This window comes from Zonotrichia albicollis, chromosome 3 (assembly GCF_047830755.1).
Source record: "Zonotrichia albicollis isolate bZonAlb1 chromosome 3, bZonAlb1.hap1, whole genome shotgun sequence".
In the NCBI taxonomy this organism is placed as follows: Eukaryota; Metazoa; Chordata; class Aves; order Passeriformes; family Passerellidae; genus Zonotrichia; species Zonotrichia albicollis.
The window spans coordinates 38,984,776-38,997,652 of NC_133821.1; the positions used below are offsets into that span (position 1 = coordinate 38,984,776).

The 12,877-nt window shown below is 39.7% G+C and overlaps 1 protein-coding gene across 1 annotated transcript in view; it reads right to left on the reverse strand.

Moving 5' to 3' along the window:
• The window catches only part of PLB1 (phospholipase B1), an 80,756-nt gene that overhangs the window by 22,038 nt on the left and 45,841 nt on the right, over window positions 1-12,877 (reverse strand). The window contains exons 36-46 of the mRNA XM_074538595.1: window positions 11,093-11,144; window positions 10,871-10,951; window positions 9,714-9,779; window positions 9,193-9,293; window positions 8,294-8,375; window positions 7,778-7,882; window positions 6,059-6,154; window positions 4,905-4,976; window positions 3,234-3,305; window positions 955-1,015; window positions 199-257 (exon numbers count right to left, since the gene is read on the reverse strand). Coding sequence (XP_074394696.1) covers window positions 199-257; window positions 955-1,015; window positions 3,234-3,305; window positions 4,905-4,976; window positions 6,059-6,154; window positions 7,778-7,882; window positions 8,294-8,375; window positions 9,193-9,293; window positions 9,714-9,779; window positions 10,871-10,951; window positions 11,093-11,144 — 847 coding nt within the window. The remainder of the gene's footprint in view (window positions 1-198; window positions 258-954; window positions 1,016-3,233; window positions 3,306-4,904; window positions 4,977-6,058; window positions 6,155-7,777; window positions 7,883-8,293; window positions 8,376-9,192; window positions 9,294-9,713; window positions 9,780-10,870; window positions 10,952-11,092; window positions 11,145-12,877) is intronic.

A 12,877-nucleotide genomic window follows, 5' to 3' on the forward strand; every position in this document is an offset into this window, starting at 1 on the left:
TTACTGAATTACAAAATTGCCAGTGTCACTCAGATTCCTTCAGGCTATTTCTTTGCAAAGGAAACCAGGTAGATGAGTTTTGCTTTCCCAAGCCAAAGCAATTTGCTTTCTATCTGATGATGCTTGATGTGACAACGTCTGGGTAGAAATTGAGAACTGCTCTTCTCATTGTAAACATGTGAATCCAGCCGTACTCACAGTCAGGGAATCTCCAAGTGCTCCTATGGCTTTGATGTCAGCAGGTCGTAACTCATGGACTAAAAAGCAGTAGGAGAATAAAAGCAGGATTACCAACAACTGACAAAATACTGTCTAATAGAATAAATATGCAAGTCTTAGGTTCCAATCTGATGGCATTTTTGCAGACTTTTAAGGTAGAAAAAGCTTCAGGTTCTGTGTGTCACCTAGGCAAAAATGCGTAACTTCTTGCCTTTGCTTGCAACAGTGCATTACACTAACATGGAAAGAAATGGAACTTAAAATAGCTTAGTAAAAAATGAAAACAGACTAGATATGTTTACAGATGCATACATTCAACCTCTTTTAATTGACTTAGAGGTCTGGGTCATAGATCAATATTTCCTATTAAATATCACCCAATAAAATCTTCAGACTGCACGCAGCACTTGCACTGTGCTGCTTATCAGAGCACATTCCAGCTTGCTAAGTCACTAACCCTCCTGGGCAATTTTAACCTGCCACGTTGCTGTATGATGAATGATGTATAAGATACATGCATACAATACATGTGATCACATTTATCCACAGAGACATACCTGCTGTCATGCAGAACTCACTGAGAATGGCAAGACTGACTTCCCTTTGCTGCTAAATATATCAGCTTTTATTGTTTACTTTCCATCTAGGATGTGCAATTTCAACATCTTATTGCTTTTAGAAACAAAAGATGAAGTTTTTCCTATGTATGATTTTAGGTTAGGAGTTCTTTCTCACCTGATGTTGGGACAGGACTGGATGGAGTATGACCAGGACACAACAGTTCACTGCCCCAATTCTGAAATGAGAAGTTACAAAATGGTTTCATCTTGTAGCTAAAAGATAATATGGAATTCATATTTGGTTTAGTTGTACAGTGTAGGGCAAAACCAAGTTAAAACACAGATCCTAGTTTGGTGCCTGTGTAGCTCAACAGTCTTTTACACATCTTTGTGGAACACTATCCAAACAATCACTACTTCTGGTGACATTTTCTAGCCAAAGCATAAAACTCTTCCAAAGGCAAAACATTGTATCTTATATTTCCTATATTTCCCTCTCCACTGCCTACAAATTTTGTCCATGACCTGCAAGGTGGGGTCTCCAGGTTTGAAGTCTTGCTCTGTCTCAAAAGATAATAGATGTAAAAGCAAATAAAGATCAATAATTGCCTGCAAAGTTATCATGCTATACCAATGTATTATATTATTAATGTATTAGCTGGTAATATTAGCTGGTAAAAGGTTTGAACATAAGTCCTAAGAAGAGGAGTTGAGGGAACTGGGGTTGTTTGGCCTGGAAAAAAGGAGGCTCAGGGGAGACCTTATCACTCTCCCACTGTGTGAAAGGAGGCAGGACAATGCAGGAGTCTGTCTCTTCTCCCAGGCAACCAGTGAAGGAACAAGGGCAAATGGACTCAAGTTGCAGCAGGAACAGTTCAGGTTGGATATTAGAAAAAATTTCTTCATTGAAAGAGTGGTCAAGCATTGGAAGAACCTTATCTATTCTATTATTATATTATTGTTCCCCATGTGCTTTGCCAGGAACCTATTCTTTCCCTAGAAACTTTCAAAAATTGCTTGCTTTTACTGAATATAAAATTTGAAAAAACTTCAAAGCTTTAAAAGTTCCAGTAAAGAAAACTGTTAGGCTCTAAATAATTGTACTTTACCATATATTTTTAGGTGACATAATAGTTATTATGTCACCTAAATTCCGCCAATTTAATATACTGAATCAAACACACATTGCAGAACACTTTAGTTCACCAGCAGAGAGAGCTGATGAATGTCTCTTTGCTTTTTGGTAACAAGCAACCATATTAGCCAAGAAGGCAGCAAGGGAAAAACTAAAATTGCTCCAGTGGACAGCCCTTGCAGGAGAATGACAGCTGTGTACACAGATCAAAAGGCCTGCCCTGCTAGAAGCAGGAGATCAGGCTTGGGATGTCCTGAGGTCCCCTCCAACCTCAATTATTCTGTGACTGCACAATTCTACCAGAGTAAAACTACATAGACCAGTGGTCTTCAGAAAGCATGGCTGCTGTTAAAAAACATCACGACAAATTCATCTGTTCCTGTAAAAAGACGCTGGAATATGCTCCACTATCAACCACTACAGTCTGGTTGCAGAGGCTAGAAAGGACAGATAGGCTTATTTTTGGATCAGAAAGTGTTGCTATACTCTCTCTCTACTTCTTTCCTTTATCACTTCAAAAGCTGTTGCTGTTAAGATTCAGTGGAATTATGTATTAAAGCATAACTGTAGCTCTACTGATAAAAATCCCATATCAGTCCTGCAAACTATGATTTGCTAAGACAATACCTGCTGCTCTTTGTGACCACCATGGCACACAAAGACTTTGATAATTGGGTTAGTCATGAGCTCCCTAAGTATGTCAAACTAACCCAGTCCATTCTGACTGCCAAGAAGATAACTGCTCCATTTCTTCGAGTCCTACACACAATATGTGTTTCTGCAGTTCACTGAACATGCCTCATAACAGTTGCTCAGTCATGGTGGAAATGAAGTCCCTTTGAAAATGGGATTCTTACTACCTTTGTATAGGGTCACACATCCAATATGTAAAGGTGACTGCCCTCTACAGGTTAAGCTTACTTGAATGTAACAAAGAACAGTGCCTCCAGAGGAGAACATCTAAACATTCCTTAGATTATTTGGAGGTCAGGATTCTAAGATAGCTTCTCCATACTGTGAGAAACCTGCTATCTGAATTAATTATGCATTCCAGCTTACTTACTTTGGTTTCAGTTTTGATATAATTGCACCATTAATACAATTAATTTTGTTTGGTTTTTAGGAAAACATTTGTTTACACAATGAAAAGTGCAATGCAAACCAGTTTTTGGAAAGAGAATTCCGCCTTGCATTGCACTTTTCATTGTGTAAAAACTGGTAATAGTTTATATAATCTATAAATTCAGGATTATGTGTTAAGAGACGAGATGCAACTTTACACAGTTTGCCTAAAATGCAGCAAAATGTGCAACAATTACCTCTATTGGCTCTCTAGTGGGCTCCACGGGTGTGTAGTTGCTATTTCTGTACGTTCCCAGGAAGGGACTGTTCTGGAGAAAGAGGAAACAAAACAAGAGAAATAAGAGAAATTGAGCAATAAGCATATGGCACAAACTATAGCAAGTGATATCAAGGTATCATATAACCAAGAAAGTAATTGCCTAAAATATAAAGTTGGAATCGATTTTGAAACCATGCTTCTTCCTTAAAATTAATAAACTTTGTGTTTAGTACCTTAGGACAAAAATTACATGTACTAGATGCCAATTGCAGTTTAATATTTTCCTCTCCTAACATTCCAAATTAGACTTTATTAGAAGTTTAGTCCATTCCATTCAGAAGGTGCTGATGTAGAATCTAGACAAACCTGGGCAGATCTTCTGTGTCAGCATCAGGGAGATGAAAGATGGCTTACTGAAAAGCTCATTCTTCCCTCCAATGGAGGCTGTAGAGATTTCATTGTTATTTTTGTCCTCTACTAATGCAGCATGCATTCAGGAAGACATGCACATCATACAGGCTAAAAAAATTCACCTGGAGGCTCACTTACCTCAATCAAGAGAAACTCCAGCATTTGCATAAAGAAGTCTTTACAAGCACTAAAATTAGAAGGCAGGTTTTTATGGTACTTAAGTTTGCCTCAAAACAAATAATTTTCCATGGCTACTGGCACTTTTATCAATGACCTTTTCATTGCATTTAGATTTACTAAAGGCTTGCCATTTCTGCAAAACAAAATGGCCATATATCTTTTCAAGGGATATAAAACTTTTCTTTGCCTACTTCTGAAAAGCAACATCTTTGAATAAGAGTAAAGGAAGGGAAAGAAGTACAAAATCCACATTATTTGGCACTGAAGTTGTTGCTGAGTTCATTTAAGCTGCTTGGAAAGAATGCTGGGTAAATGAAATAGGATCATTTAGAGCAAATCAGAGGACTTCTGAAATATGCTATTTAATAACTCAGAAGATTTTCCTTGTCTGACAGGATGGACACAATATGGACAAAAGCCTCCTGCATAACTTGAATGTCTGCCTCCAGACCTAAGAGAAGTCAGAACTCAGCTCCCTGATCTGTTCAGTTCTTTGGCCTTCTTGTTGAAACTGCTGAAGAAAGGGAGCCAGTGACTGCTGCTTGCAGCAGTCATTTCCACGTGCTGGTACCTAGCAACTGTCCTGCAAGTTCAGCAGCTTGTTGTGTAACTGCAGGAGCAGCTTCCAAAGAGTCTGAAGTATTCCTCTTATGGATCAGGCCAGGAAAGCCAACTTGACACTAATCCAAGACACGACAGATTCTGAGTTTTCAAAGCTGCTGTGGTGCCCAAACCTCATTGATTCTGATGGGAAAGTTAATGCAGCATGTTCTGTTGTTTGCTGCTTGAGCTGCCTCTGTACTTCACAAACAACAAAAGACAACATCTGCTGTAGCTGCAAACACACCAATCAGCACGTTGTCAATCAGTATTCACTGCACAGCAAAGCGGCCATGGGACACCAGTGCAGGTATATGAGAACACCTGCTCTCTCAGAGGTAAACAGAACAAAGCTTGAAGTAAGCTTATTCCAGATAGACCAAATCCCTGCTCTCTGCAGTGAGCACAAGCAATACAGCCTCCTGACAGCCAACTTCCAAAATGTGGGTATGTTTACCTGAGCTGGACAGCCGAGGACGATGTCAGCTGAGAAATCAAATGAGTCAGCTTTCTGGCCCACAGGCTGTAACTGGAAACAAAGACAAAAGAATCTATTTTTTAACCCTGTCAGCTCATCTTAAATTTGTAAAACAATTCTAATTAAAATAACTCCAACATAAATATACCTTTCAAATCTATCTAAAGGTGCCTGTATTTACAGACCTAGATTTACAGCCAAGGTTGAAATGCATCTACTTCTCAGAAAGAACATGGCAACCGCAAAACAAAAGAGCAGTTCTAGAAAGAATCTTAAAATGGGAAGTGGAAAGCTACAGTGGTTCAGTTTAAACTCCTGGAGGATTTTGGCAGGCACATGAAGTACCTTGGAATTTTGCCAGACAGCAAGGTCATAAACTTTCTTCTCTTGCACAAAAGACATTAAGAGTCCCTCAATTTTTTATAGCTAAGCTGCATGATGGCATCTCCAACAAAAAGTTGTTTATGTGTAGAAGATAATACCAAATCTAATTAGAGGTACTGCTTGATGATTGCAAGCAATCATGTCAGCTGTTAAAATATTAATCCAAAGTATATGGAAGTTACTATTCAGGATCCAAGATACTGCTGCTGACTGCTGGGCACTCCTGCACTGCATTGCTAAGTAAAATGAGTTTGCTTAAGCAATCTTTAGTGACTCATCTTTATTGAGCTTAACTCATTTCCAAAAGTAGTAAAACTGAACTGAATTAAAGCCACTTTAATTCCTAATGAGACATTAACAACACAAGGGTTTAAAACAAACGTCTCAGTAATCAGTTTTAAATTGACAGATGCAGTTACAATTCTTTATTTGGTGGTTTCCCATAGCAGCCCATAGAAACATCATCCTTATTAAGAGCCTTGCATAGAAACAGATGAAGAGGACTTGAAGTCACAAAATGACTGTGATCATGCACTTGGAGCATCCCTCTCCCCACCACACGCTTTAAGAAACAAGAGGTTCTAGGCAGAGAGCAGTGCCAAAGCCAGAGGGTATTTAACTAGTTAAGGAGAGACAAACACAAGGTCCAGAGTTATTCAGGCCTTAATTGAAATGCTTATTACAGAGATATTTTAATGGCAGTCAGGTCTAGGTGAAGATCTCACTGTATGCAGAACCTGTCAGCTTACCACAGCATTCCACAGAGCCCGGGCAAGCTGAGAATGGCCTTTCTGGCTCGGATGGAAGCAGTCAGGAGAAAAGTAGGAGACATCTGGTTTCTCTTTCTGCAAATAAAAGCATAAAGGACATATCAGTGTAGAAAATTCCCACACTTCCAATTTGGATTTGCTGAGGCCAAATCAGAACTAGTAAAGAGAGATCCACGCTACTTGCTCTCCCTGATCTATTGCAGAAAGGCTCCCATTATCTGGCAACACAAACTGTACTTCAGCAGACCCATGAACTACCAGAAACACTTAGCTAGAGATGATTATGTGCCTCCATGGGCAGATCCATCCAGAAGCAGTAAAACCACAATTTTCAATTATGGGTACAGTTCCTCTTCAAGTTCTGCAACGAGTTCCTCTCCCTGGTTCCAGTTGTCATTAGAACTGGAACCACGGGCAGCATTATGCTCTACAGTGCCTCCTGCAAAGCTGTGAGTTTTGAAAGGATCAAGTAAGTGTTTGGTGGAAAGCACACCAGAGTAGTCTCCTTTCTAAACAAAACTGTACTTTAATATAGGGTTAATGCAGGTACTGGAGGACTTGGAGGAAATGGAGCTTGGAAATGTGTCTGTCACATGAAAACTGAGATTAGGGTCACACATGACTGAAACAAGTATTTTTGGTCAGAGCAGTTCTTCCTCAAAACTTGAACAGGTTTTTTTCAGTGTGTTTGGACTTGCTTTTTAGAGGACTACTACCAAAATTTGCATCATATCTTTTGCCATATTTAGAGACAGAGTTTTCAGTTCAGGAACATCTGAATGTTGTGTGAGATAAGAAATTGAAAGAGCATCCTGAACTTCTTAAAATCTGACCTAATGCTTGTGAGACTACAAAAAATGCTCAGAAATATTTTGCTTCTTCTGTTTTTATTTCTGTGTTCCCTACCCTCAGTACCAAAATCCCCATGACTTCTCATGGGCACCAGCTTCACACACAAACAAAAGGCTTCACCCAAACAAAACAAAGGAGGCCTGTGAAGCAAATTTTTCCTTAGCAGCACCTTAACTTTTCAAACTTGCACCAGCTATTGCAAACATTTTCAGAATGATCCAGTTCAATTATACCAGAGTAATCACTGCTCAGTATTTTGCTCCAACTCTTCTCAGCTCCAGGTACATATGAAAATGTTTCACCTCTAGTGAAAGTTTGAGTCTTTTCCTAGATTTGCAGTTACTGGAACTTGCCATTCAAGGAACTGAGATATACATCAACATATGAACTACAGAAAACTTCTATGAGATCATAGGTAAGGTTCCCTTTCTGTTAGACACAGAAAAATTGGTTATGTGGCACTAAGGGGAGCTGATGCCATAGTCCTCACCGAGCAATGTGGCTATGTTGCTTTAAGAAGTGCAACTTAATAACTTGGTCTTTTGTTAATCATGTTTTATTTTCAGGAAGAAAAATATTTTTGTTATTTTTGTACTTCAAAGAACACACTCAAACACAACTCAAATCAAGTTTTGACTCATTTTCCAAAACAGCAATTGATATTGACAGAACAATACATAAAACTAAGAACTGTTTACTATATGAAGAAATCTGTTGTACTACACCAAAACCCAGCAATTTCTCATAAGAAAAGCAGAACAAAATGAAACTATTTTGAATATAGTCTCTGTAGGTAAGATACCCATCCTTAGGTCTTTAAATGCAGAAATCACCTTTAGATCATACCTGATCAAGAGGAACCTTCAGATTTTGAAGGAAAGGCTGGATGACAACTGTGAAATTTTCATGAGTATCATATCTGCCAGACTCTATCAGTCTCTGAATGCCAAGCTGCAAGATACAAAAAACCACCAGCAATACTTCAACATCTCTGCATCATAACTATTTTCTTTGTTTGCATTTTCTGAAAGCACAGGAATCAAAAGGAAGTTTTACTCATGAACTTAAATAGCCACAGCCATTGGCAAAAGAAGGCTGAGAAGGTTGGAACACAATGCTGAAACTGTTTGTCAGGGACAGGGTTTCAGTGACTAAACTCCCACCAGTTAACCTCTACTAGCATACATCATTTTTCTGAAGACCTCTGCTGCTAGTTTTGGTCACATGATAGGTTTTGATAGCATCAAATGAGCTCTTGCTGAGTTCATAATTTGAGTAAAAACTAATATGATATGTTACTAGGTAATCAAGAGCTCACCTCTACTGGAAATAAAGTAACTGCACCACTTTTAATAGTCATACCTGGTAAGCTTTAATGGCGTCTCTCACCATTGTGAAATTTTCTGAGTTTTCTTCTCCTGTGAGAATACAGCTACACAGATAACTGTGGGGGAGGTCAGAGGAGAAAACAGGAACAAAGAGAGTCAAACATCTGATAATGCAGAGACCACCCTTTGTCATGAAATGCCCTCATGACATGGATGTAATAAGGGAATCTGTACAATCACGTTTTTGTGAAAACATCTTATTGTCCTTGCTATTGTAATTTCAAGACTTAATCTTATTTTCTACTGCACATGAATGATACTACTTTAAGTAATTTTGGTTTCACACCCAGATATATCAAAGTAGTGCACACTGTGTAGTTTGTTTCATTAATTTCACCCTGGCATCCAAAGGCCCTGCAGACTGGCAAAGGTGCACACCAGAGCCCCTGGGGAACTAGAAAATAGTATTTTGAAATGTACTGCCTGTTTTACTTCTGAGCTGACACCTTTCCAATCAACAATTCCTTTTGCATTCCCAAGACAGAGAATTTGTCTCTGTCTAAAAGGTCAGCAAAGAATGCAAATTACCCATAGCACTAAAGCCTCTGAAACAGGGGAAACCTGTCTACTCCTCAAAAACATCACAAAAAAAGGCTTGCAAATCTAAATGTTTGTGCACTTCAACCCCTTCTTGAAGAACCCTGTCTCAGTAACTTTAACCCTAGCCTCTGAGGTGTACATTATGTCCAGTTCTAGACATGGAAAACCGGTCAAAGCCAAGAGAAGGAAATGCCATGAGGAAGGGTGATGCCAGCACTGCATGGGAAGGAAGTCCACAGGACTGTGCTGCTACCTTTAAACAACAGTTCAAATTATGAGAGAAGCACAAAATAAGAACACAAACAGGACAAAAGGAAATCAAACAAGCCTTACTCTGCCAAGTAAGTGGGGCACTGCCCTGAAGGGTCCACAAATAACTGTCTCAGAACAGTGATGTCCCCCACATCAACCAGACTCACTAGAGCTTTTGGAACCTGAAAGGTAAGTAAGACTTTGTTGAGAAGAAACTGGTTACAGAGCCCACAGTGCATTTATTTTACCCCAAAGTCCAGCCATTTGACACCACTTCCCTTTCTCCACCACTGGAAGGATAAAAAATTAAAAAGATTGAAAAAGCAACAAACTTCCCCAAATCAACTTTTGATTTTTTTTTCCCCACACCATAGCTCAATTTTTTCCCCACACCATAGCTCTATCTGTCATTTCAGACTGCATCTCACTACTACAGATAGACAAGACAAAAGGAAATGTTTTTTGTACAAGTCGACAGCATATGTTTTGTACCAGCATGAAAAAAAAAAAAAACCCAAAAAATCAAACAAACAGAAGAGCTAGCATCAGTCAGTCACATCTCAGTGTGAGCTAGAATGCTGGGATAATTTCACAGTACTTGCCTCCTTGTGCAGAATATCAAGAGTTTCTTGAATCCTTTTGATGTAATTCCCAGCTGAGTAGTGATCCTGATAGAAACAGAAGAGATTACTGTCAAATGAAGACACAAGGAGTTTAGGTTGTGAGGCTGGAGAATCACATTAATTCACTTCCTTTTCTGCCCTACAACACTGTGGTCAGTAGAATATTCTTGCTTCTTTCTAGAGACTGGGGACTCTAACATAGCAATTGATCCAAAACATAGGGAGGCTCGGTGAAATTTTGGATTTAAAATAAACCTTGTTGAGTAGCAGCACATTTAACCCAAATTCACTGGGCCCTTCATGTAAAAATGCAGGAAGGAACCCAATCTGAGTGCATGCTGAACAGCATAAACCAAGCAGCCACAAGCATGCTCACAGCCAGCTGATAAGCTCTCATAAAATTATGTGAAATCATTGCTAGTCAAGGTCATGGCTATAAATAAGGCTATAAAACTTGCAGCAGCAGCAGCAAAGAAGCCTAGCAAGGCTCCTGCAGAAGAAGCACATTTCTCAAGCACAAGGGTTTGCAGAAGAATTGAAAATGCTCATAAGAAGTGAGCATATTAAAGGGAAGAGAATGAGAGCTGGCAGTGATAGCTGGCCTCTCCCTGTCGCCTGCCCACTCAGCTCCCATGACCTCCTTATGGCAGCCCTAAAGGCTTCTCCACAATCCAGAGAAGCATAACATTCAAATAAGACTGCAGCAACTCCCCTCATATATACACCTCAGCAGTCCTAGCACCTCCCCACACTGTGAGTTATGGTGTGGTGACAATTGTAGGGTGGCACCCCTTTGAACTACCACTGCCATTCCTGGATGCCTAAAGAGGCCAAGCTAGAGCAGAGCAGTTACCACATCAGAGGAGTGAGGCATTTCTTCCCTTCCCTTTTTTGCTTACGGTCAAAAAACAGTAGCCAAAGCAGTGGTTCTCATCCTGGAGTAAGCCAGAGAAAACAAAACCATGCTACTCTGCTGCTGGTAACTTTTTATATCAGGGTATTGCCAGCAACAACCCCTGTCAAAACACACAGCAGCCCACATATAACTCATTTTATCTCTGTGAAGGCTTTATGATTTCCCTTGAGCTGTTTCTGCAGTGACAGCACAGCTGGAGATAACCAGTGTCACTACTCACAGGGTCTTTGCAATAGACGCACATGTCGTTGGCTCCAATGTGCACTGTTATGAGCTTCCAGTCAGCACTGAAGTCAATTCTCTGTGCAATAAAGAAGAAAATAATAACGAGTCTGAATTTCTTTACCTTTGTGAGATGCACATGGTGTCATTGCAGGTGCATCTGCTGTGTGAAGCAACGCCTATTCATGCTGTAAGTTTGAAGGGGTCCCAGACAACTTACCTGATCAGTTTTCATAAGACTCACAAGACTTCTTGCTTGGGCTGGCAAGTGCCTGGAAAGAAGGAGAACTAGTGAGTGAAAGTAACACCCGCATTGAGAGATCAACATTGCCATGCTTCAGACATCTTAAATCAAGTTGACAGATATCAGAAAGGTTGAGTGAGGACACAGTACAATACTCATGTTGCTGTGATAAAATTACAGGTTCACATCTTGGTAATAAAATCAACATCAAATCAAACTTGATTATATTATATTATTGATGAATACAGATTTCACTCAAGTTCAGCAATTAATCTGGAACTGTAAGTTCAGCTCCCATTACAGTGCTTAGCACCTAAAACAGCTGAAAAGCCATATATGGCAACAGTTGTAAGCAGAGGGTCTCTGTAGAGGCAGGCTGCTATCAACCTATTCCTTGTAGACTAAAACACAGGAATCCCCAGTACCAAACCTTAGCTGACCTCTTGAGTAACGTCCCTGAAAAATGTAGGTTTCAGAGCTCACTGTGCACACCCTCCTCATTTTTGGAGCTTGCACCTACAGCACATAACTGTACACTATGTGTACACAACTTTTCCAGGGTAATTAAAAATCCAAGAAACCTTCCAGGTTACTTAGACAAATTAAGATGACAGCCTTGCTGCTTTCCAAAAGCCAGGTGGGTACTCTCCTTCTATTTTTTCTGTACATATATATAAACACACAGGATAGATAGATAGGATAGGATAGATAGATAGGATAGATAGATATATAGGATAGATAGATAGATAGATAGATAGATAGATAGATAGATAGATAATCTAAAGTGCAATGAGTTTTGTGTTACCTAGGCTGAGTGCTTCAGCTTTTTTTGCCCTGAAAGACTGGTCTTCAAATATGCACAGGGAAGAGAAGAGAATGGGGTCAGAAAGCAGTGACCTTCCAGGCAGGTCTGTGGTTCAGAATGAGCTGCATCTCCCTCCAGGCTCTTGTGAGAGACACTAGCTGTCTGTCATTTCTGGGAGCATATAATCTGACATTAATAAGCATGACACTTGTTTTGTACGGCAACCAGAGTTTAGCTCCCCTTTGCAAGGCTTTGTTTACTGTAGGAAAAAGAGAGGTCTCTCACCACCCCTGTTCAGCTGAATACTGATCTAACACTGGCATGGGAGCAGCTGCTGAGGAATGAGCCCTGACATACATCTGCTTGTGCACTGTGTGCATGTAGTAGTTCTTATCACCATTACCCCTTCCAATGTCATAACCTACTTATTTATATCTATCACAACCCACAAGTGGTCACAGTTTCCTTCTGCTCTTACTGTGGAAACCTCTTATCTAGACATCATCTACAATATTGACACAGAGGAAAACTCCACTTATTGATCTGATGGTCCACAACATATTTGATTTCTCATACATTCAGTGAGGTGCTGATGCATCCTGAGCCAATGCAGTCAGCAAGATCCAATAACATCTTGAATGAAGTAGTGCCAGCAATGATCTATCCTTGAACTGCAGTTTCAACCAAATTTAGATCTTGACCAATGGAAACAGTCTGCTAATGGGAAATACAGATATTCACAATTCCTGTCACCTGTTTTCTCCTCTTACTCTTAAATTCTTAACCTCCTTTTTTATTTTCCACATGAAATTAGAGACCTCAGCCAGGCTCTGCTTCAGCAACATTACTTAGATCTATCCTTAAACTATCATGTTGGCAATGAATGCAGATAGGTTTAGGAACATTTTGCTATATGAGACCTACATTACTACATTTTCATCTAGTTCAATAAAGAG